The 21,188-nt window shown below is 55.6% G+C and overlaps 8 protein-coding genes across 8 annotated transcripts; 3 read left to right on the top strand and 5 right to left on the bottom strand.

Moving 5' to 3' along the window:
• Positions 1-240: 240 nt before the first annotated feature.
• Positions 241-516, bottom strand: BKA78DRAFT_349634 (uncharacterized protein; the record flags this gene model as incomplete). The annotated part of the gene is made up of 2 exons (XM_066890837.1): positions 241-369; positions 463-516. 2 exons carry the CDS (start codon positions 514-516, stop codon positions 241-243), a joined length of 183 nt encoding a protein of 60 aa, XP_066747476.1.
• An 819-nt stretch (positions 517-1,335) lies between these two features.
• BKA78DRAFT_349635 (uncharacterized protein) lies at positions 1,336-1,598 on the bottom strand (the record flags this gene model as incomplete). Its single annotated transcript, XM_066890838.1, has 2 exons — positions 1,336-1,497; positions 1,548-1,598. The coding sequence occupies 2 exons, from the start codon at positions 1,596-1,598 to the stop codon at positions 1,336-1,338; spliced, it is 213 nt and encodes a 70-aa protein (XP_066747477.1).
• A 2,116-nt stretch (positions 1,599-3,714) lies between these two features.
• On the top strand, positions 3,715-4,932 carry BKA78DRAFT_71932 (uncharacterized protein). Its single transcript, XM_066893636.1, has one exon. It carries the CDS (start codon positions 4,033-4,035, stop codon positions 4,723-4,725), a length of 693 nt encoding a protein of 230 aa, XP_066747478.1. The 5' UTR covers positions 3,715-4,032; the 3' UTR covers positions 4,726-4,932.
• Positions 4,933-6,254, top strand: BKA78DRAFT_71933 (uncharacterized protein). Its single transcript, XM_066893637.1, has 2 exons — positions 4,933-5,361; positions 5,414-6,254. The coding sequence occupies exons 1-2, from the start codon at positions 5,139-5,141 to the stop codon at positions 6,151-6,153; spliced, it is 963 nt and encodes a 320-aa protein (XP_066747479.1). The 5' UTR covers positions 4,933-5,138; the 3' UTR covers positions 6,154-6,254.
• A 2,045-nt stretch (positions 6,255-8,299) lies between these two features.
• On the bottom strand, positions 8,300-9,557 carry BKA78DRAFT_349636 (uncharacterized protein; the record flags this gene model as incomplete). The annotated part of the gene is made up of 2 exons (XM_066890839.1): positions 8,300-9,409; positions 9,465-9,557. The coding sequence occupies 2 exons, from the start codon at positions 9,555-9,557 to the stop codon at positions 8,300-8,302; spliced, it is 1,203 nt and encodes a 400-aa protein (XP_066747480.1).
• Positions 9,558-10,976: 1,419 nt separating this feature from the next.
• Positions 10,977-13,112, top strand: BKA78DRAFT_246500 (putative peptidase family-domain-containing protein; the record flags this gene model as incomplete). The annotated part of the gene is made up of 3 exons (XM_066884222.1): positions 10,977-11,063; positions 11,110-12,965; positions 13,016-13,112. 3 exons carry the CDS (start codon positions 10,977-10,979, stop codon positions 13,110-13,112), a joined length of 2,040 nt encoding a protein of 679 aa, XP_066747481.1.
• Positions 13,113-16,398: 3,286 nt separating this feature from the next.
• Positions 16,399-17,563, bottom strand: BKA78DRAFT_72024 (uncharacterized protein). Its single transcript, XM_066893639.1, has 3 exons — positions 17,026-17,563; positions 16,638-16,912; positions 16,399-16,535 (listed from the first exon to the last, which is right to left on the bottom strand). Exons 1-3 carry the CDS (start codon positions 17,193-17,195, stop codon positions 16,426-16,428), a joined length of 555 nt encoding a protein of 184 aa, XP_066747482.1. The 5' UTR covers positions 17,196-17,563; the 3' UTR covers positions 16,399-16,425.
• Positions 17,564-19,348: 1,785 nt separating this feature from the next.
• BKA78DRAFT_292297 (pyridoxal phosphate-dependent transferase) lies at positions 19,349-21,086 on the bottom strand (the record flags this gene model as incomplete). The annotated part of the gene is made up of 5 exons (XM_066886031.1): positions 19,349-19,543; positions 19,594-20,085; positions 20,140-20,650; positions 20,707-20,807; positions 20,859-21,086. The coding sequence occupies 5 exons, from the start codon at positions 21,084-21,086 to the stop codon at positions 19,349-19,351; spliced, it is 1,527 nt and encodes a 508-aa protein (XP_066747483.1).
• Between the last annotated feature and the right edge of the window lie 102 nt (positions 21,087-21,188).

Below are 21,188 nucleotides of genomic sequence, written 5' to 3' on the forward strand. Positions count from 1 at the left end.
GAATGGAGCAAGAGCAACAGCAGCAGACGCAAGAGCATTGCTTTGAGTGAGCGGCGGCATGGTGTGGTGTGGTGGGGGTAACATTGCGAGATCAGATTCAGATTGACTGGTGCACTCTCTCCCCCCTGATCCACCCAGTCTCAAGAAAGGAAGCGCATGCGAGAATTCTGTCCCTTGAAACCCCGAATATCATACCCACTGCTCGCACCACCTTCCCCCTTGCCGTCCAATCGTCATCAATCACTTCTTGCCCGCAGGCGCGTCGCCGTGTTGGCCGTGGGACTTGGTCTCAGGAGGGTCGTTCTTGTCGGCAGCCGATTGGGCTTTGGCCGCGAAGCCGCCGGCGCCCATGTCTTTGCCGGCGGTCGCCTGGGGAGAATGTTTGGTTAGTTATGAGTTTGGGAAGGGGTGGGTTGTTCAGCTGGACTGGAAGGGAGAGAGTGGGAGGGAGTGAGTGCGTACCTGCGTCGACATGACGCGCTCCTTGTCCTCTTGGGTGAACTTGTTGTCTGGCATTTTGATGTTCGTGACCGAAGAGATGGTTGTTGATGAGGGGGTTGGAACTGAACAGGACTTTAGTGTTGAAGGTCGAGTCGCCCAGATCGGGAATGGAGAAAAGAAAAGAGCCGAAGATGGAACATCAAATGACGCCCTTATACTCCTCACCAAGCTACCCGTCTTAACATGCGTGCGCCTCTTGCGATCCCGTTTTGGAAACGCACGATAATAAGCTTGGTGGTAAGTTGGTAATAGACGTACTGCAAAGAAAGCGTAACCCAACCCGTTCGGGAAGCGAGAGAGCGGACGAATCGCGGCTTTCGGATAGTGGGTAGGTGCGTAAGTTGCCTTTTCGTTTTGAGATAGACGTACTGGTCAAGGGAGGGTGATGGGTGCATAGAGGGGAAGGGCAAGGGGAGAACGCGCGGTGGGGATGGATCTGACCCCGGCGGGTTGGGAAGGCGTGTGGTCAGCTTTCCTGAATGGGGAATCCGCGTGGGACAGAGAGGTCGGTGGCGAGACCGAAGGACAAAATCGATTTGTGCCAGTGCATCGTTGACAAGGCTTAGAGTGGAGCAGCGTCACTTCAAGATGCAGAGCAGTCGTTTTGTTTAAACGAGTGTGATGTTGCTGCAACTAATTCAAAAACTCCAACAGTATTCCCATCCTGAGCCAGCCAGGTCTTCAGGATTAAAGAGCGTGAGTGTCCCGAAGGAAACCAAAAGGAAAACAGTCATTGAGAAAGACAGGCCTCCCACCAGAGCAAGCGGGGTGATCAGTCCCGCTCGCGTCAACTTGAACTTGGACTTGGACTTGGACTTGGGCTGGAGTCCTCATCTACTTTCTTCCACCACCACCAGATTTGCCGCCAGAGTTGCTGCCACCTCCACCACCACGGCTCTGTCCACCACCGGAAGTGTTGGCATTGGTGTTGTGGGCAGCAGACGACTGCGCGCGAGCGGCGAAGCCGCCAGAGGACATATCTTTGCCTCCGAGGGCCTGTATTCTCAGTACATGGTGAACTATTGGGACTGCGTTTGGGGTCTTACCTGCGAAGACTGGATGCGGGCAGCATCCGACGGAGTCATCTTGTGAGACATGTTGAGATTGACAAGTGTTGTCTATGGGGTTTGGAACAAGTCGTGTAAGTAGTCGAGTAGCGTTGTAATTCTTTTGGAGCCAACGACAGAACAAAATCGTGTATTGATTGAATGGAGACGCATTCTTATACCGTCCGTCCGTTGTCCAAATAGCTCGCACTTGCGGACACAGTCCTCCGGTTTGTCTTGGAATCACCACCCAGCTGGAAACGGAAAAAGTTTGATAAAAGAACAGTCATACTGAGCAAGCAGAAGCAGCTGGGGAGCGAGCGAATAGTGTTGTGCGGACAGAGAACGTGATACAAAATGCATACAAAAAGACAACGGGGTGAAGCGAGAGCCTTTGTGGAAGCGTCATTGAGGTTTCGACGATTCGCTGCGTCGATATTGTATGGTTACCCTTTTTGGATTAGATGTACTGCAGGGAAACAAGACGACAAATGGGAGAAAAGGCAGGTACGCCATGGAAGCGTCATTGAGGTCCCGGCGATTTGCTGCGACGATGATGTGTGGTTAGCTTTTTTGGAATAGACATGCTGCAGCCAAGGAAAGCAAGACCAGCCAGAGAGAAAGGACGAACGTTCTTGAAAGACGAACTGAATAGGTGAGGATCAAGAAGATGATGAGAAAGAGGCAATTGACAGCAGACGCGTTGTTGAGATCCAAAGATTCGACGGTTTGCCGCAACAATGGGTTGTGGTTAGTTCTTCTGTAAGAGACGTGATGATGGAAAAGGGAACAAGAGGAGCCAGCGTGAAGCATGTGAAAGGCAACTCCGGAGCATCGTTCTCAGAGGTCGAGCCCCGTCATCGAACAGTCGCGGGATGACCGGAAAGAGGATGCCTCTTCGACATTTGTCTCCTCGTCATTTCGTCCTGCGATTGCCGACCTGTCAGGAATCAAGGCCCCATGTCGAAATCATTTGGGTCCATGTCGGCTGTTTCTTCATAGGCGGCGTGTGCTTTGCTTCGATGTCTGTTGGTGAACTGCGGGGAGTGTTGCTGGAGCGGCTCAAATGAGAAAATTTCAAACCTCAGATTGCCCGATACAAGAAACGTCCAGATCCCTCGATGAAGGACGATGGAGAGCGGTCAATTGCCAAATTGCGGATGAAATGTGTCGAGATATACAGCCTGGTGTTGAGGTTGACGACTGTCACCCACCACCGCCCACTCGAGTCAGGCTCGTCGCATCGACTGCAGATACTGGCCTGCGTGCCTCCAAATCAGGCCATCCGTTCAGGCCGCGCAAACCTGCCTCCCTCATCAAAAAGGCCAAGCCAAGCAGCGGACGTAGCCGAGACAGGCACACGCAAACTCCACAGTCGAGACGAGACAAGTTGAAAAGACGAGACGAGCAGCAGTTGGCCGTTCGTCGCAAGTAAAGATGCTATTTATAGAAGCAACTTTGCACCTGCCGTGTGCGTGCGCGGCTGCTGTCAATCACTGCCGTCTGTCGAACGCTGTCCATCCTTTCCTCTTTCTTAGACAATGATCGCCGTTACGGGTGGGCGTACAATGGCAGAGCCCTTCCGCCACGCACCTGCATGGCGAATTCGTGATTGTGGCACAGCACAGCACGACCGGCAGTTTGATGCGGTTGCGCAGATGGGGGATTTGCATGGAGGATCAGGTGCTGTGTGACAAGCTGTCTGTCACGGGGGCGGCATCGCATTCGCAGGACGGGAAGGTGGGAGAGGCGGAAAAGCAGCAGTGGTACCACAACCGCTGTAAACTCAAAACAGGGCTAAATCTCGGGGCGTTGCTGCCTCGTTCGTCTGCGGCACGCCGCCTGGAACAAGACGAACGAGAAAGAGAGAAAGGCGATCGTGAGGAGGAGCTGCTCGTTGATTGACACGCAATGTTTCCACGCAAACGATGGAGAAGAGGTTGGGGAGGATTCCATCACCGTCGCCGCCGCCTCCTCGTCTCGACTCTCGACCCACTCTCTCATACCTCACAAAGAGACCACCGGCGTCCGTGGTCTGGACTCGCTGCAAGAGCAAAGAAGCAGTGGCGCCGGTTTCTGCATCCCAGCCACAGCAGTCGGCCAGCTGCACAGTTAGTTGCTGATCATGATGGCCGTTGAAGAAGAAAAGAAACATGTAACGTGCAATTTCGACTGAGTAGCATGATGCGGCCGCGCAGGCCAATCGTATCGGCGATATGGGCGCATGGGCGTACAGTCTGTGGCAGCCAGCAGCAGGAGTGCAGGACGCCTCTCCAGCGGCTGCCAGCTTGTTGATGCAGCCCAGCCCGCCGTCGGTGTCCGGGTGATTGGATTGGTTTGCCTTTTGACGCGCTCAGACCGGCTGGAGGCTGCGGCGTACGTTGGTAGGTAAATGAGCCAAGTACTTACTACTACTTACGCAGCCTCAGAAGAAGTGTAAGTAGAGAGGATGGCCGTTGGAGATTGAGGCCTGTAAGAGCTGGGCATGGCTTTGCTGAGAAGAGAAGAGCAAGGGCGAAAGAAATCGAAGAGTTGTAGTCTTGAAGCCATAAAAACAGACCAATCAGCGCCTCGCAACGTTTTTTTTTTTTTTTTTTTCATTCCCCGGATTTCGAGTTCGCCGGTCGACAAAGACCGAGGAGTCGAAGTTTTGGAGTCAAATCGAGTGAGTCGTGCCTGGCCATGCCGGAACTATCCTGCCTCCCCATCCCAACCCTATCGCTCTCAGTACATGGTCGATTCGACAAAAAAAAGCGCAAAGAAATGCGACGAGCGACAACGCAGCAGCAACACAAGCCACTCATCTCCCCCGTCCCTTTCCTTCTTCCTGGTCTGCCGATGGATGAGGGAGACCTTGCAACACGGCGTGTGGCGTTGCCGAGGCCCGTCCGTCCCGCGTCTGTTGTCCGTCGACGCCGTCCATGGATTATTGCAACGGCGGCGGCGGAGGCGGCGACGCGGGAGGAAGCGCCCCCCCAAGCGCCACTTTAGGCACAGAGGCGTCTACTCGAGGCATGAAGTCGCAACGTCCATTATCGCGGATGAGGCAGGTGTCTCAACGTCTTTGGAGACTGTGCGGCTGGTGCTTGCACCGCCTACGTCACCAGCGCTGCAACATGGCCCCTATCTCGAAGCAAGGCAGATCCGTCAACAGGGGTGCGCACCGCCACTTCTGTGAGCCCCTGCCTGCCTGCCTGCACCCGGACGCAGGACCTGGGGGACAAGCAGCAGGGCAGTTGATGGCAGGTAGGTCCTCAGGCACTGGAGCGCCAAAGGGAAAAAGGTAGGAGGGATAGGCAAATGATGCCTTGCTCATCTCCCTTCAAGACGCGCAAATAGGAAAGAAAGCAAACAAAGTCGCCAAGCCGGCGCGCAACGTTTTCATCAACTCCCGCCGCGTGTACGGTAGGCGACACAACGGCAGTTGGAGCTGCGAGAGCGAGCGAGCGACAAAGATCAACCCGCGCTCAACGACCCCACAAGTAACCGAGCAAAACCTCAGACCAAGCAAGCCTGCCGGCCAACCAAGGCAGAAAAGGACCTGATGAGCCGACCGAACCAACGGAGGAGCCACCGACCGCCGCTCAGTCCATGCCCGGCATCCCCACATCTGCTCGCGGGATGCGTGGATGCCATGACGCGTGCGCGACTCATGTGCTGCTGACTCGCATATTACTCAGCAGTTTCTGGTCGTCCACCGGGTATGATACGATACGGTACGATACGGCTGGAACAAAGGACGCGTGCGGCCCGAGCGGGCGAACGAAAGCTTGGGCAGGCGCGGGCGCGTCGCCAGCTAACAACCTAGGTAGGCGCCAAAGGAGCTAGTTAGCGTGGCGTGGATGGGCGCGTGGTGGGTGCCCGAGTTTACTTGGGGAGAAGCCAGCTAGCCGGCGTGTGGAGAGTGAAAGTGGAGAGAGTAGTCTGGAGTCTGGGGAGCACTCCGTCATTTTGGTGGTGTTGGAGTACTGTAGTGCCAGCAGATTTCTCCTGCTCTTGGCTCTTCTTTGTTCAAAGGCGGTACCGTACCTGCACCTGGACGCGAGGGATGGGTTTGCAGGCAGCATTGAAAGGTCTGGTCTGGTCGGTCTTGAAGAAAAACGAGATAAGCTGCATTCAATTCAGCCAGCCAGCCCCTCAATCCAATCCGCAGAGGATCCATTCAACCATCTCATGTCCTCACGTGTCATCTCATCCGACGGAGGCGGACATAGATACGGACAATGGAGGCAAGGCGCACACTTATGGACAGACGTACATGTGCACAGCACAGCAAAGCAATCACTCACACACAAATCAGTCCATTTGTCCGTTTCTCCGTGCTGCTGCTGCTGCTGCTTTGGTGGGGGCGAGCGAGCGAGCGAGCGAGCCCACGGCACGCACCCACCCATCCCAATTGTCCAATGGACGGAAGCCCAAGTCTTTGTATTGGTGTGGCCATCGACGCGATCGGAACGGCCAGGCAAACGACTCCAATCAACTTGCGGTTAGCCGCGCGCCCGCCAATGACTTGTTGACGCGACGCGGTGGAGGACAGGACGGACGGACGGACGGATTCGGGGGCATCGCGATCGTGAGATGGGGATGGGGATGGATTGGCCGTTGAAGCGAGTCGCAGTCGCATTGTTTTGTGCCGATGACAATGCGCGACGGGATAAAAGCACAGTCGACGAGGTATAGCCAGGCACGACAACCGCGGCGACCAGGCGAGCGGAACGCAGAAAGACAGACCAGCTGCTATCCCACGCCGCAGACGAACCCCAGACATCACATCCACGTATCGTCCATCCGCCCCCAGATCCAACACACTCGCACCTCACCAGCTCGCAGCAGGTCAGCAGGGGGGGTCAGAGGCACCCACAGCGACGGACGAATCAGCATCTCAGCATGGCCTCTCACTCGGCCTCTCGCGGTGCGCCGATCGCGCCCAGGGCAGGGATATACGCGCGGGCTCTAGCTCGCACACTTCGGGCCAACGACAGGGGTAGCGCAGCGGCACGCACGCGTCGCTCTCATCGACGCGTTTCCGCGCTGCATTCCCGCCGCGGGGGCCCAGGTGACGCCGGGCGTCCGCCGTGGCGATGGGAGGGCGAGACGGTGCGGGGAGAGGTGGGCGAGAGGTGCTGATGGGGTTTTGAGGGCGCTGGGCGGGCTGCGCCGCCGGGTAACGCGTCCGTCGCGCGAGCCGCCGGGTCATTGTTAGGCGCTGAGGTGCGTGATGAGGCCAGAGGCGGGCCGTGCGGGGTCGCGTGTCGCGGCCTGAGTGAGGCGGCGGCGGCGCGCAAAAAAAAGGGCAAAGAGGAATGAGATGGCATGCGTGCCAGCACTATCCGACCACCATTTTTTCTGGGGTAAGCTGTAGTCTGGGGGAGGATGAGTGGATTGGAAAGGCCCGGCACGAGCGCGGCTGGCTTCTTCCTTTGATTCTAGAATTTCTGGTTACGAGACCAAAAAAGTGGTGACGACTGACGAGATGACGGAGACGGCGAGATCCATCAATGCATCCATGTGGCTTGAAAGGAATTCCCCACACTGCACACACTTTTGCACTGGCACATCGCCTTTCGCTTGCTTGGTGTGCTCGCTCCACCCAAAAGCATAAGCCCATGTCGCTGCACCACAGCACAACTTTCGATTCAGAATAATAATCAGGGCCACAGGCCAGCAGCTTACCACACGAGATCCACCGGCCAGCCTATCACGGCGCCGCCAGGGCTGTTGATCCAGCACCAGCCAGGCAAAAACTTCAGTCGTTCACCCAGCGACGAAGCCCTGCCTCACACGGACTGGCCGTCGGTACGGATACACTGCACTTGTACCACCTGCAGCAGCGGCCGCCACCCGCCAGGCACACTCGTTCGTTCGTCAAGCAGCCTGGTGCCGGTGCCGTGGGTTGACCAGTACAATTTTTTTTCTTCTTCTTCTTCTTGCAAAGCCCCAGCCACAGCGCCGCCTCTTTCTGTTACATACAAAGACGCTCCTTTATTGGATGGGTGAAGTACTGATGTTCAGTTGGCGGCGGACGGTACCTGGGCAACCATGTCATTTGTCCGTGTATAAAATCCGTCTTGCACCCGTCATTTGTGCCTGCTTCAGATTGTGTGGTAGGCGACCAATTGAATGCCCTTTGCATCATTGGCTCCAGTCCGTCCTCACGGCGCTGCCTCGACTCCCTGACGCGCTCGCCTGTCTCATCTGGAGGGACTCCGTGTGGCAGCTGGAATCCGCCCAAAGAGATTTCATGGGTGCTACCATCGTGTTACCGCTTCGAGCCAATGTATTGCTTTCTACCAGCCGCCATTGTGCGCTCAATGCTTTTGTTCCTGGGAGGTCTGAGTCTCATCACGGCGTACAAAAATCCCGACAATCAACATCAAGACAATCGCTCGTTGTTGCGTCTTGCCCCTGACCGCTCTCGGTCAACGGTGCCTATCTACCACTACCTAGAATCCCTCGCGGCCCTTCTCCATCGAAACAATAGTAAATCTTGCTAGCTGCTTTGCTGCGCGTGGTATCCTAAACGGGTTTTGAACATGGTAACGAAAAACGAGGAGCAGCCTCGTCGCTGAGGGAAGAAAGGGACAGCTAAAAGGTCCGCCGAATACTACCTACCGGAGCCTTGTTGTAAAGCAATGCGGCCGTCGAAGCCTCTGAATAAAAGGAGAGCGCAGGTGGCAAGGCGGGCCCCACGCACTTTTGATCTTTTCGTGTAAAATCATCAATCATAAACCTCGCCCACTTTGAGGTCCATCCTAGGAGACCAGCTCCCCGCCCAGGTCCATGCCAAGTCCTCCCTCGACCTTGTTCATCCTCGGCCGCTCTGACCCCACTGTGGGACTATTGTTGCTAGTTGGCGGCAGGAGATTGTCAAAGTTGAGGCGTCTCCTGGCTGCCGTTGCCGGCGTCCTTCCCACTGGTGTGCGGTTCCAGTTGCCAGAAATCTGGGCAGGGCTCGGTGTCATGTTGAGGAAATCGGCAAAGTTCAGGTTGGCGCCGGGGGTGTGGAGGCCAAAGGGACCACCACCAGGAGTGGACATCATCGACGAAGGAAGAGGAGTGGTCTTTTGAGGAGGCGTGGAAGGGGCAATGACACGAGTCTTGTTGCTGGGTTTGGCAGGGGAGGGCGACGTGGCGAGGAACATGAGGAGGTTCGCATCCTCCTCGCCATTGCGGTGGTTCTTGGGAGTGGTGGTCAGGGTGTCGTTGCGAAGTCGGGCAGAGCGGGCTAGGCCGGGAGGTGGGGTCCGGGGGCTGCGGAGGGGCGGAGAGGAGCGAAGGTGTGAAGCATCCATCTGAAAGGAAGAGACGGGCAGGTCGGCGTCATCGTCCTCGGAGAGGAGGGGAGAGAGGGGCTCGTCGGCAATGGTGGAGCCCTCAGAGACAAAGGACAGACTTGGGGCATGGGAGATGGAGTGTCTCGACGAGAAACGTGCGTGCTTGCGATAAGCCGGTGACGACTCTGGGAGCTGGTACGAGCTCTTCCACGACGAGCCTGAGGCTCTGGCGCTCGCAGGCCTAACCTTTGTCCTAGCGTGATTGCTCGACACCGGACGCCTGTACGTCTCTGGCTGGTATTTGATTCTCTTCAGAGAGCCATATCGCCCACCGGACCTTGTAATGTCGTCGGAAAATAAGGGAGGAGCCAAGGGCGAGGAATCGAGCGTGTTCCACGGTTGGAAGCGGTGGGAGCGGTCCGACATGCTGGAGGAGCTGTCTGACATGTTCTCGTGGCTCGAAGAAGGGCGTTTTCGCTTCATCTCGACGTCAATCCTAGGCTCGAGGTTTTCGATGTTGAGGTTCTCCCAGCCGTGCTTGACCTTGACGTTTGCCAAAGCCAGGCGGTTCTGCAATGTCCTCGTCATCTGCAGGGCGGTTAATCAACAGGAGTTATAGTTGGTGCCGTTTGGTCGATTGTACCTTTGAAACCTGAGCTCTCCTCAAGACCTTGCTGGCAACCTCAGCTGGCTGGTCGAGGCGGTCGGAACGCTCGCTCGAGGCCGTCGAGGCCATGATTGCGTGTTCGGAAGCGAGGACCGGGTCAGCGTGAGGAGGGGTTTCGGTGGAGGACAGGTTTCTCTTTGACGGATGGCTTGTCGTAGACAGCAAGGCGAGTGAGAGTTGAGATTTTATGCAGAGCTGGATGAATTCCGGAGAGCCTTACGGGATCCAGTCGTGAAGATCGACCGACGGATGGGGCAGGCAGACGCACAGGCTCTGAGGAGCACACGAGAACAAGCGCATTAAATGAAGACCGAGGGCTTGGACGTAAACAGGCAAGGGCCAGCCACCTGGATTATGTGTCAGCAGCTACAATACGTAAGATACACGCGTATATTACGGGCAGCTATTCTTGGCAAACGCACGGGCGGCAAGCACTGACTCAGGCGGGCGGGCGGGCGGGTCATCGGTCGTCATTCGTCATGGGCTTTCTTCCTCTCTGCACTTGGGCGCGAAACGGGCGGCGTTTCACGGCCAGTGAAACCGTGCCGGGCCAAAGACGATGAGGACGACGAGGAGGATGCGCTACTCCATGTGCAGTGCAGTACAGCACTTGACAGTTGACAGCTTTTCTGTCTCCCCAGCAGCTGGTCTTTGCTGCGGTCGCTGTGGATTGCGGGCCGCTCTGTCGTCCTAGTAATGCACCTCTGTAGATCACCGCCGCAGCCAGCCAGATAGATGCATCAATGTACTTGGTCTGGCTCGTAATCGGTTCCCTCAGTGCTGTCTACCTGCCTTGCCCGCCGCGACACCTTGTCCACCATCAACTCTCTCCTTTCTCATTATCTTCCCTCTCACCTGCCACCCTCGCTCACTTCCACTCCCTGCCATCGCGCTGCATGCCGGCCTTTGTCGTTCGCTGAGCGCAGCACTCGCACACCTCATCTTATCAACCACTGCGCACTCTCCCGTCTCCGCCTCCCTTCCTCTCCTCTCCTCCTCTCCTCAGGCAGGCCATTCGCTCGCTCACCTCTGTCACCGCTCCACTACCGCTTGCAACACCAGTCTTGTCAAAATCTTGCCTGCGCAACCCCTGTTGCAACAGCGCACCGCACCGCAACGCTAACACCTTGGCGCCCGCTGTCATCATGCCCTCGTTTCTCAAGGACTTCCGCCGGAGGTCTGTCAAGAGCTTTCGATCCAGCGAGCGATCCTCGAACGAGCATAATGGCTCAATTCCCACCAGCAAATCATCGTCCACCCTTAGTTCCATCTATCAGCAGCAGACGACGCCGCCCCCTTCGTTACCCTCAGAAAACTCATTTTCAAGCTCCAAGCTCGTAAATGGCGGTCCTACCCCCGTTCCGCCGCTTCCTGTTAGGCCCGCTACCATAAACGGCCATCGCAACAGTTCCTACGTGAGTGCTCAATGCGCCGCTTCTTTTGGTTGCTGTTCTGATACTAAGACAACCACCACAGGGAGGCAACGGCATGGCGTCTCCTCCGACTTTGCCGCCGCGACACCAACCAACGTCGCCTTTTGCTCCGAGAGTCACCTCGATAGAGAACAGAGCCAAGGTAGCAATTTGTCTCCCGTCACTGTCGCATGTGTTGACTTGGATAGGTCCACCAAAAAATCATCCTTATTTCTGGCACCATCGGCGAACAAGATTTCAAGGTCCTCGATGGCCACATCACTCTTCACTGCGAAAAGGAGAGCTTCCCCCCGACGACATGGTTTGTCTCCGAGTCGCGCTTCAAGTGCCTGGTGGTTTTGGAGCCCGGCGTGAATTTGCTCCGCCTAGACTTTACATCTCCCAAGATTTCCGGTTCAAGCACATCGATACCAGCCCACTCTTCGTGGATCGAACTCTTCTACCTCCCCCTGAACTCGGTTCCTCCTCTACATTTGGCCATCATCTTGGGAAGTGATTCTCCCGGAACATATGACGCAGTGCCCGAGCGGGTTGAGCGCGAAGGAAATGGATTGGATACTGCGGTTCGAAAGTTCCGCATGGCCGCCTACCTGTGGCAGGCTTTCACGGCAGAACAGATGCACCGCAACGGATTTGGAAGACGATGCTGGCGATATGACGAAGAATGGGCGCCAAGCACGCTTTCCTATGCAGAAACCGTGGCCGGCCAATTTCGCAACGAAGCTCGAGTCCACATCATCAGATCTGAGAAGACTGTGGCAGAGTTGCGCGATTTGAACATTGCGCAGCAGTATGAGCAGGCCGCGGACAAGGGAGCGCTTTTCGGCATAGCCATGGATGCTGTGAAGAAGCACTTCAGACCGACTCCGGCGCAAAAACAGTACGTTTCTTGCATGTTTCTCGACACAACCTGGGACCCCGAGCAAAAAGTGATTCGCGGACATGCGGCACTTGGAGGTGGAGATGGCGAGGTATCCCTGGCAATTTTTGGCTCCCATGCTCTCCAGAATTATCCGGGTAGCATGGAAGAGGTCGTTCCGGCCTTCACCGACTCCACCAAAACCGACACCAACATCATCGCCAACGACTGCAACGAATCTGGAACCACCTGGGAGGCGGCCAACATAGGAATTGGTGCGCACCTACACGAAACGGGCCACTTGTTTGGATGTCCCCACCAGGAGTCTGGTGTTATGCTGCGCGACTATGTGCGGCTCAACAGGACATTTACTACCCGAGAAGGCTTCTGCACCCGCACCAACTCTCAAGGGCTTCGAGTGTGCAACAAGGAGGACGAGTGTGGCTGGCACAGGCTCGACTGCCTTCGTTTCCGCTTCCATCCCTGTTTCCGCCAACCTACGGACCCCATCCCGGCCACCGACGATACTGTCCTGGTTTGGAAGGCCGAGAACTGCAACATGATAACGGCCGACACGGGCGTGGCTTGGATTGAACTCTACCCCCAAGGCGACGACGTATGCCACCATTGGATCGAATACCTTGACACACGTCCGCGCCTGGTCTCTGTGACTGAGAAGGAATTGCGTTCCAAGCTACCTGCCGAGAAACGAAACAAGCCCCTTAGGGTTGAGATTTTCGCGTGCGGGGGCGGCAAGCACGTGGTCGAGGACATTGGGCAGCTCAATTCCAAGCAAAACCGCCTCAAGCTTCCCGACGGCCGCAAGGGCTGGACCGGCTCGAAACTTGGGTTTTCGCAGCTGGAAGGATCGGAGCCGCAGGAGCTTATCCTTGACAGTGCTTGGTGGGAAAAGACTCCAGACAGGAAAAAGGTGCTCATGTCCATCAAGGTCTACCACGGATTTGCGGTAGACGGTCTCGAATTCATCTACAACGACGACACTACCCAGCTTTTCGGAAAGCGCGGCGGCAAGCCTGGAGGCGACGAGTTCAAGCTGGACACCGTCAAGGGCGAGATCCTCATGGGCTTCTACCTGCGCGCCGGTCTCTGGATCGATGGCATTCAGATTCTCACCAACCGGAACCGAAAGAGCGAGATTTACGGAAACCCCGCGGGTGGCAGTGGGTAAGTTGACCTTTTGTTCATTTCTTGTTGCCATGGCTAAGTCGTCACAGACACACTCTCATTCCTCCTCGCGGCTACGAGATTGCGGGCATTTCCGGTTCCTGCGGTCAATGGGTCGACGGCTTCTCGCTCATCATCTCCCGCTGAATGATTTATGCACGCAGCCTGTCTTTACATTGTCTTGCATAGAGATACCAAACGCTTTGGTCAAGTGAGGCTTGGGATTCTCACTCACTTGACACTACGGCCTTTTTGCTTTTTTGGCATAATAATCCTCATTACCACTCCGGTCCTTCTGAGTGCGGGGCAAGGGCGCTGCTGGTCATTCCTTGCTGCCCCACGACGTCGATCCCTCGGCTTGCATTTGTGAAGTCCCCATGAGCCTCTCTCCCTTGGAACCCGTGTCCGCATCGTTGGCTCCAACGTGCTGTCACCATTCCTCCTCCAGTTCTTCTTCTCATCTTCGGTTGGGCTTTCCTACGCGATACCTTGCGGATTGGTGGGGATAATTCTTCCTCTTCCTCTCCTTTTGTCATCTGATTCCCTAGGGCATTCGTGGTGGGTGGTAATTCAGGTATCCTCTTTGGCACCGTCATCGTGGTCGAGGGAGAGCAGATGAAGATGGCCGCGCACTCACATCCTTCTGTTTCGGCGTCCTATGGCTGCTTTTTCCATCCTTCCGTCCCCGTCTTCTGTCTTCTTACGCACATACTACATTGGTTCAAGTTTTCCGTCTCTCCTAGGGATCTTTCAATCACACGCACAACCACGCTGTGAGGATGTCCCATCTTCTTGGAAGCCGAACATTTGGCACCGCTTGACTGCGGACCACGAAGGGGTTGTCTGAGCGAGCGAGCGAGTGTCCCGTCCCATTGTTACCACCTTTCCCTCATCTTGTTTATTCTGGCTTGGCGGACGGACGTGCGAAACGGCAGAAGAGAGGCGGCGGACCAGTAATCAGTTCAGGTCATTGTTCGATTGTCGTCGGCTTTTTGAGTAGTTGTTCTATCTCGCGATAGAGGTTGGTACTTGTGTGTGAGATGGTGGTTTGTCTAGGTATAAGAGAGGAGGGGGAGAAAGGTACCTAGGTAGCGTCGGTGGCTCCCACCGTGATAGCTGGAGGGGCCCTGCGGACTAGTGTACTGTAATCGGATGGAATCAGTCTCGTGTTTGGTTTGAGGTGATGTGTGTGTGTGTGTGTGTGCTCGTCGTGAGCATGTTCGAGTTTGAGTGTGGTCGGTGGTAGGGAGGCTGGTGTTAGGCTACCGCTCTCAAATGAGGCTGGCTCAACGAGATCGAACCAACTAACAACAGCCATGTTGTAGCAAAGGCGGCTTCGCCAGCAGGCAGGCTTTCTCTGCTGTCACCATGGTGAGTAGGTACATACACAATCCTTTTGCTCCATCGACCAACCCCCTTCCGTCTAGGCGATATCTCCACTTGGAGTAGAAGCAACCCCCTCCCCCCTCATCAAAAGAACCTCCTTGCCCCTCCTTTCCCCCTCTCCTCTCCCCATCATTCACGCACGGCTTCTTCCCTCGTCACAACCACCATCACCACTCGCAAAGACATTGGTCAGTCACAGACGCACAGACTTTCTTACTCTGCACTCACTCACGCTCTCGGTCAAACAAATAATTCCCCCTCCAAAATTCCCCTTTATGTCCACCATGTCATTAGCTGCGCAGCCCATCACACGCGATGTATGCGGCAGATGAACTGCGACGAATCAGCGGCATCGTTTGTGTATATGTGTGTGTGTGTGTGTGTGTGTGTGTGTGTGTGTGTGATAGGAGGGCTGGTTGGGATTGATTGGTGCTAGGAAGAGACCGCCTTCGCCCTCCTCTCCTCTAGCAACCGGATCACTCCTTGGAGTCCTCAACTACTCCTTTCCCCTTGCTGCTTTTAGGGGCCCCCCTTTGTTTCGATTTAACAATGGCGTAATGGGGTAAATACGAGTGTCTGAGTTGGTCTGGATATATATATATATATATATATATATATGGCTGCTGCTGCTCGCGACTGCTGTGCTGCGTGTGGACGTGACTACTACCTATTTATGAGTCTTGCTTACTTGGGACATGATTCATCTGTGCCATGTAGAAGCTTGTACTCTACATCTTTCAGGTATCAATGCTTATTCGTTGGCTTGGTCCCGTTGGTTACCTCTTTAGGCATTGACGTTGGTTAAGTTGGCAGTCGCCACATTGGCGGCGCCAGAGAGACTCAACTCGCCCCACAACACTCCTCCTCCTCCTGCGGCATCGCTGCTGTGCATACCTATATCAATCACATAGAGGGCGAAACGATGATGGCTGTGCAGCCAATCCGAGGAGATGCCGTCGGAATAGTCAGTATGGCATGTGGAGAGAAGCAGGTGGGGGGCAGGTGTACTTCCCCTCTCCTCTCCTGTCAGCAACCAAATCCCGTCGTCCACACGAACATGCAAGTCAAACACGCAAAAGTCCATATCAGTCACTTTTATTACACCTCTCATACACTCTTCTCACCACCTGATGTCCTTGCGCTCTTCGCGATGTCTCGTCTCGTCCAAGCCGTCAATCGACCCGATTCCACAAAGGCCCCTCCATGTCAACAGCGACAGACACGCTTGATTCCCTTTCTCCGATGACTCTTCGACTACACAATCAAATGAAATGTGCACAGCACGGCCTCAACCACGCTCATTCGCCCCACTTCAACGTACAACAGCACACTACCCGCGTACATGCAAAACCACCCTACCAACGAACGCCAGCAAGCCTCAGCAAGAAGAGGGAAAGAGAAAGGAAGGGATGCGAACAACGAAGCAAGATGAAGCAAGGCGAAGGACGGGCAAACTCAAGGGGGCAAAAAGTCAGCAATAAGTAGAGACAGGAAGGTAGAAGTGTCGAAATGACGATGCTCAGCAAAAGAAAAGAGGGAGAAGAAAGGAAAGTGGTATCAAGTGCAACAAACAAAACCAAACCCAAACCCAAACCCGCCCAGTCCTCCTCCCACCCCACCCCAGCCAGAACCCCAGCTAGTGCCCATTCCTTTACCCCAGCCAGTCCAGATCTGATAAAATCGAAAGCGGGGGAAAAAATCGTACAGCAGCACAACCCCTCCCTATAAGCGATGAACAACGAGATAAAAGGCAGGAATCGAATAGTCTTCAATATACGTATGTGAAGTCGGGAAAGATCAAATGCAGGATAAAACAGAAGTGAAAGGGCACGGGAACACCGGGAATGACGGTGAGGAACGTAAAACAAAAAGAAGATTACGGGGAAAAACTATCAAAGCAAAGCGTGCGGCCTCTGGCTGACCGAGAGGAGAGAATTGAAGGGAGAACACCTGAGGCGGAGACAGACCCTGCCTCCGAATCGAGGTATATACTCTGGTCGGATGGAGCAGATTGCGCATGACGAGACATGATTGCAGTAAGCCGTCAAAATGCTGAGGTGCGCATGTACTCCCCTCAGCTGTACGCGTACTGGTTGCGGTTGACCATGCTTGCCATGATGATCATGTAGACGAAGAAGACGGAGCCGATGATCCAGAACGCAAAGGCCGCGTCCCAGCTGCTGCCTGTTTTGATCTGTCAGTGAAAGCCATAAGAGCGCCGGAGAAACACGGAGAGGGACCAGGGGGAACAAGGTGGTCAAACATAGGGAATCACGCAGCACTCACAAATACTATCCTGCTCCAACCACGCCAAAGTATTGACGCTCACACCCCTCTGCTCATCGTTGTCGACGAAGCGATCGCAGTTGCCATTGACGTTGGCGTCGTTGCCAAACAGCTGGATGCCCGTCGCAATGGAGCCCGTGATGAAGAGCACGAGCAGGATGATGGAGCCCAGGATCATGACGCCCGGCACCAGCCGTCGTCCAATGATGAGCAGGATCTCGAGGATCAAGAACACGTAGAGAAGTGCCCCAACCGTCACGCCGAAGGGGAAGAGCCTGTTGATCCTACTGTCAGCACTGCAACATAGCGCACATACGCAAGCACGCAGATATAGACTCAAAAGACCTGCTCGTTGCTGCAGCCCTGCGGAATAGAGCAGAATGCTTACCATGGTATGCCCACGCCCAGTTGATTCTGTATGCGGATGAATTCGGCAAAGATGCCGAGAATGACACCTGCCGTCGCCAGCATGATGATGGTCCAAAAGGCCAGTTGCAGATTGGGCCAGTAGTACTTTTCGCGCACCACGACGGCGCGCCGGACTACCGAGCGTGCCATTTTGCTTGTCTGCGCTTCTTCGCTCCTCGCTTATGCTTGTGTCTTTGGAGAAGTATGATGTTTCGGTCTTGGAACCTGAGATTGTTTCTCGCAATCTCCCTTGCGCCAATGCCGTGTGGAGTTTCTCAAAACTAAAAGGCTTGCAACAGTGTTCGCTTTTCTCAGTGTGGCTCTGCAATTGTGGGAGATTTCGCAGTCGAGACAATGCCCAGATGTTTACCTGGTATGGCAAGAGGTCCTTGCGGAGCTTCCCGTCAGCGGCGGTAGCAGCAAACACTACGTGCGCGAAGCTCGACCGCGTGTTCCTTCCGCCAGCTCTAGTATCCTGCGCAATCGCCCACGTGGCTCAATCTAACAAGTGTGCGCGCCGTCAGTTGCGACGGTAGACGAGAGTCGAGCGTCTCGGGTTCGTTTATTCGTTCGTCCGGGGTAGTGGCAGCGAAGAACAAGGCAAGCTGCGGCAGCGGTAGTGGCACTAGCTCCAAGCCAAGGTAGCTAGCTGCCCTATAGCTCCAGGAAACAATAAGCTGAGCTCAGAAGGACGACCGTTGCGCAACCGCTGCAGTAGGCGAGGATGATGGATATCGGTCGGTGGGATGGTATATGTTTCCGTGCTTCTGAGTGGACGGAGTGTTTTGCGTTTTGAGTTGCGTTTGTAGGGCGAAAGCGCCGTGGCTATGACTGCGTCTGCGAGCAGTGAGGCGCAGGAGCTGCTAGATGTGTAGCTCGGCGCGCGATGAACGACGATTCGGAAAGTTCCCTGTTGGTCGAGCTGTGGTTGTCCCGTCAGTCGCACAGCAGCGATACAGGGCGAGACAGTGGCAGCAACCGGACGTCAAATGTTTTGGCGTGGTGGGGTGGGTTGCGGGCAGGTGCGGAGCGCGGAAACCTCAAACGGGTGCGTTTTCTTGTTCGTCGTCGTCTTTCTCCGCCGTCAAGCTCGGGAGCGCTTCAATTGCTTCGGATCCGGTGGCGAATGCGTAGTCCTGCAGGGAGGATCAGGTACCTCGGTGGAAGCTGTAGATGCAGGCTGCGTGCGTGCAAAAGGCGGAAAGAGGACAATGGAGAGAATCGGTCAAGCGCGCAATGGATTAGAGTTGCGGTGCGGTACGGCAAGGCATGCACCGGCAAGGAAGCGGACGACCGGGGAGGAACACGGTAGGAGAGGGGGAAGAGTGTGAGAGGGAGAGAGAGGCAAAGGTTTGAGGAAAAAGTAAGACGAGGGGAACAGAAGCAGAGAGGAAGTCGCAGCAGCTCGAAGACCGGGGGACAACGGCAGCAAGCTGCGCAAGGTGACGTCTTGGGCTTTCGGCATGTACCTGGCGGTACCTCTCACGCATCTTGGACCTGGGCATTGGCCTTGCACCGGGGTTTCTCGGAAGTCAGGCACATAGCCTGAGTATTGTTGCACATCATCTCTTGCAGCTCTCCGAGTGGTGTTGAGAAAATGGGATGGCTGGGGACATGGCTGGCAGGGCTCCACTCGGGTCTACCAACAGGTACCTGCTGGGCGAGAGGCGACAGGGCAGCACCTGGGCTCAATCAGAGATCCAAGTCAGGATAAGTCGATCCATCTCGGCGCCTTCACGCTTCAACAACCCAACAGCGCCTGGCAGTGCAGCGGCCCAAGGCTTGCAACTCTCCACCAGTCGACTGACAGACTTGACGTCTGCCAGACGAGCGAGAGCAGCAACCCATGTCGGGTCGCCCTCTCAGCAGTAGCGGTGCCGCGTGTCTGATACACCGAGCATAAAGAAGTCGTCAACCCTGTACTGTGCTGCGAACCAGATGCCACCCACGCGAAGCTGCAAGCCTTGCCCGTCGCTCCGCACTCCGCGCCCGCAGACTCCCTGCATCCGCTCAGGGATACACGCTGTTCCTCATCTCGTCTGTAGGCACTGGTTAGCAGTCTTGACTTTTGTACTAGTGGTTTGCTGCCCATTGTTTCGCTAATTAGTACATGATATTGGCACCACCACGAGGCACCTATTGCCATCACGCGGAGGCGCGGAGAGGCAGCCTTGCTCGTTGCGCATAATTACAAGTCGCTACCTTTTGAAAAGCAGAGAGAGAAAGGAAGGATGCAGTCGAAAATGCTGCAATGCAGAAATACCGGCGCCCGGAACTAACCAACCCGTCTGTCGTTTTGCTCATCATCTCTTCTTTGTCATGACCTTGGTAATGGCATGTCTGATGACAACGCCCGCCTTTTCAATCTCCTTGCGCGACAGACCGGCCGTGACGCAGACCTTGAGCGCCGGCTGTGGCTGCCATCGCCTCTCCTTCTCGCCGCCCACGGCCACCGGCATGGCCTTGAGACGGGTGACAAGGACGCCGTTGGAGAGACACTATTGTCGTCGTCAGCATTCAGAACATGACATCAGCAGGTGCTTCAAACCTCGTCGACAGCTTCTTGGATCAAAAACTCTTGGTCCTCGCTGCTCAATTGCCTCTTCTCAACGACTTCGGGCTTCAAGACTAGCAGCATCATTGGGTTTTCAGGCACGCTCGTGCAACGCACCCAATCGCTCCGTGGGTCCAACTGCGCACGCATGCTCTTGATGTTGTCGCGAAGCTGGACAAGCACCTCAGGTTGCTCTTGAAGGATCGCAACCGTCTCGCTAGCCGTGGTGGACAGAATGGCAGGTAGAGCAGCGGAAAAGGTGTAGGCCGCGGCAGAGATGCGCTGGTGCTCAACAACCTCTTCGGAGCCAGCGCAAAAGCCACCACCGGCGCAGAGAGGTCCAGAGAGAGATCCGATAATCATGTCAACTTCGCTAGCATCGACGTTTTGCGCTTCCGTGAGACCCCGGCCGGTGCGGCCAAGGACGCCGTAGGACCACGTCTCGTCGAGAATCAGGCGGAACTTGTACTTGAGCTTGAGCTCGACCTGCAATTACTCTCGTCAGCATACGTACTCCAGTAGACGCTAGCTCTGACTAACCAGCTTGGGCAAATTCGCCATGTCGCCCGTGTGCTCAAACAGGCCCTCGGTGATGATGAAGCGCCTCGTCAGCGGCTTCCGCGCCTGCTCCTTGACCGTCCTCTTCAACACGTTCTCCAAATCCTGCATGTCATTGTGTTCAAACCAGCGCACCGTGCTACGGCTAATCTGGATGCCCTTGCGAATGGCAAAGTTGACGGCCTTGTCGACGACGATGATGTCGCCACGCTTGGAAAAGGCGGGAATGACGCTGGAGATGGTCGAGAAGGCTTGCGCGTAGACGATGCATGCGGGAACTCCCAGGTGAGCCGCAATGTCGGTTTCCGTCTTCATATGCACATCCTGTGTCCCGTAGAAGCCCGGCGGTCCGCAGGGTCCAACACCGTATGTCCGCAGCACGTTGACGGCTTTGTCCTTGAGCATCTCATTGCCGAGGAAGTTGTGGAAATTGTACGAGGCGAGGTTCGTCACGGTGCGGCCGTTGGAGAGTTTCGTCTTCGGACCCGACGGTCTGTGAAGCGCTCGCAGATTAGTCGACATCCCATGGCGCTGGCGGCGGTGACTTACCCCACGATGACGGGTCGCTTTTCATTTTCAAGTTCCTCGAGCGGCGTTTGCGCTGCTACCAGCGGCTCCGGCGTCCAGTCTTCGACCAGTTCGTCGATTTCCTGTCTGCTGTGAATCCCTGGCCAAATGAACGGTTACGGCGGCACACGTACGTCTTCGGTCAACACGACCTTTTGCTTTTGTGTCGAGTACTTGGGTGCCAGAAGATATCGCACGGCGAACAGGAAGAGGAAGAGCTCAATTGCCGAGCGGACCGGGTCGTTTTGGTATGACGATTTGATGTACCTCAGCACAATCGCTGAGCCGGGAATCTTGTGGAATTGCGTCGTCGCATTGTTGATCAGCCCAAGCGCCGACTGCTGTAATTCGTGAATGTCCATGGCTGATGTCGCGATGTTGTTGGAGCCGAAGGGCCGGGAGGAGCGACATCAGCTTTGGCCGCAGCGACTTAGGGGAACACGGCGCGAATCTTATCGCCATGT

This window comes from Phyllosticta capitalensis, assembly GCF_038381095.1.
Source record: "Phyllosticta capitalensis strain CBS 128856 chromosome Unknown BKA78scaffold_2, whole genome shotgun sequence".
Classification (NCBI taxonomy): Eukaryota; Fungi; Ascomycota; class Dothideomycetes; order Botryosphaeriales; family Phyllostictaceae; genus Phyllosticta; species Phyllosticta capitalensis.

Coding starts and splice junctions, on each gene's coding strand:
- BKA78DRAFT_71933 (XM_066893637.1), top strand. CDS start 5,139: ATGCCCGGCATCCCCACATCTGCTCGCGGGATGCGTGGATGCCATGAC. Junction 5,362..5,413: donor AGCTAACAACCTAGGTAGGC/GCCAAAGGAGCT, acceptor TGGGTGCCCGAG/TTTACTTGGGGAGAAGCCAG.
- BKA78DRAFT_72024 (XM_066893639.1), bottom strand. CDS start 17,195: ATGGCACGCTCGGTAGTCCGGCGCGCCGTCGTGGTGCGCGAAAAGTAC. Junction 16,913..17,025: donor CTGGGCGTGGGCATACCATG/GTAAGCATTCTG, acceptor TAGGATCAACAG/GCTCTTCCCCTTCGGCGTGA. Junction 16,536..16,637: donor GTTGGAGCAGGATAGTATTT/GTGAGTGCTGCG, acceptor AGATCAAAACAG/GCAGCAGCTGGGACGCGGCC.
- BKA78DRAFT_71932 (XM_066893636.1), top strand. CDS start 4,033: ATGGCTTTGCTGAGAAGAGAAGAGCAAGGGCGAAAGAAATCGAAGAGT.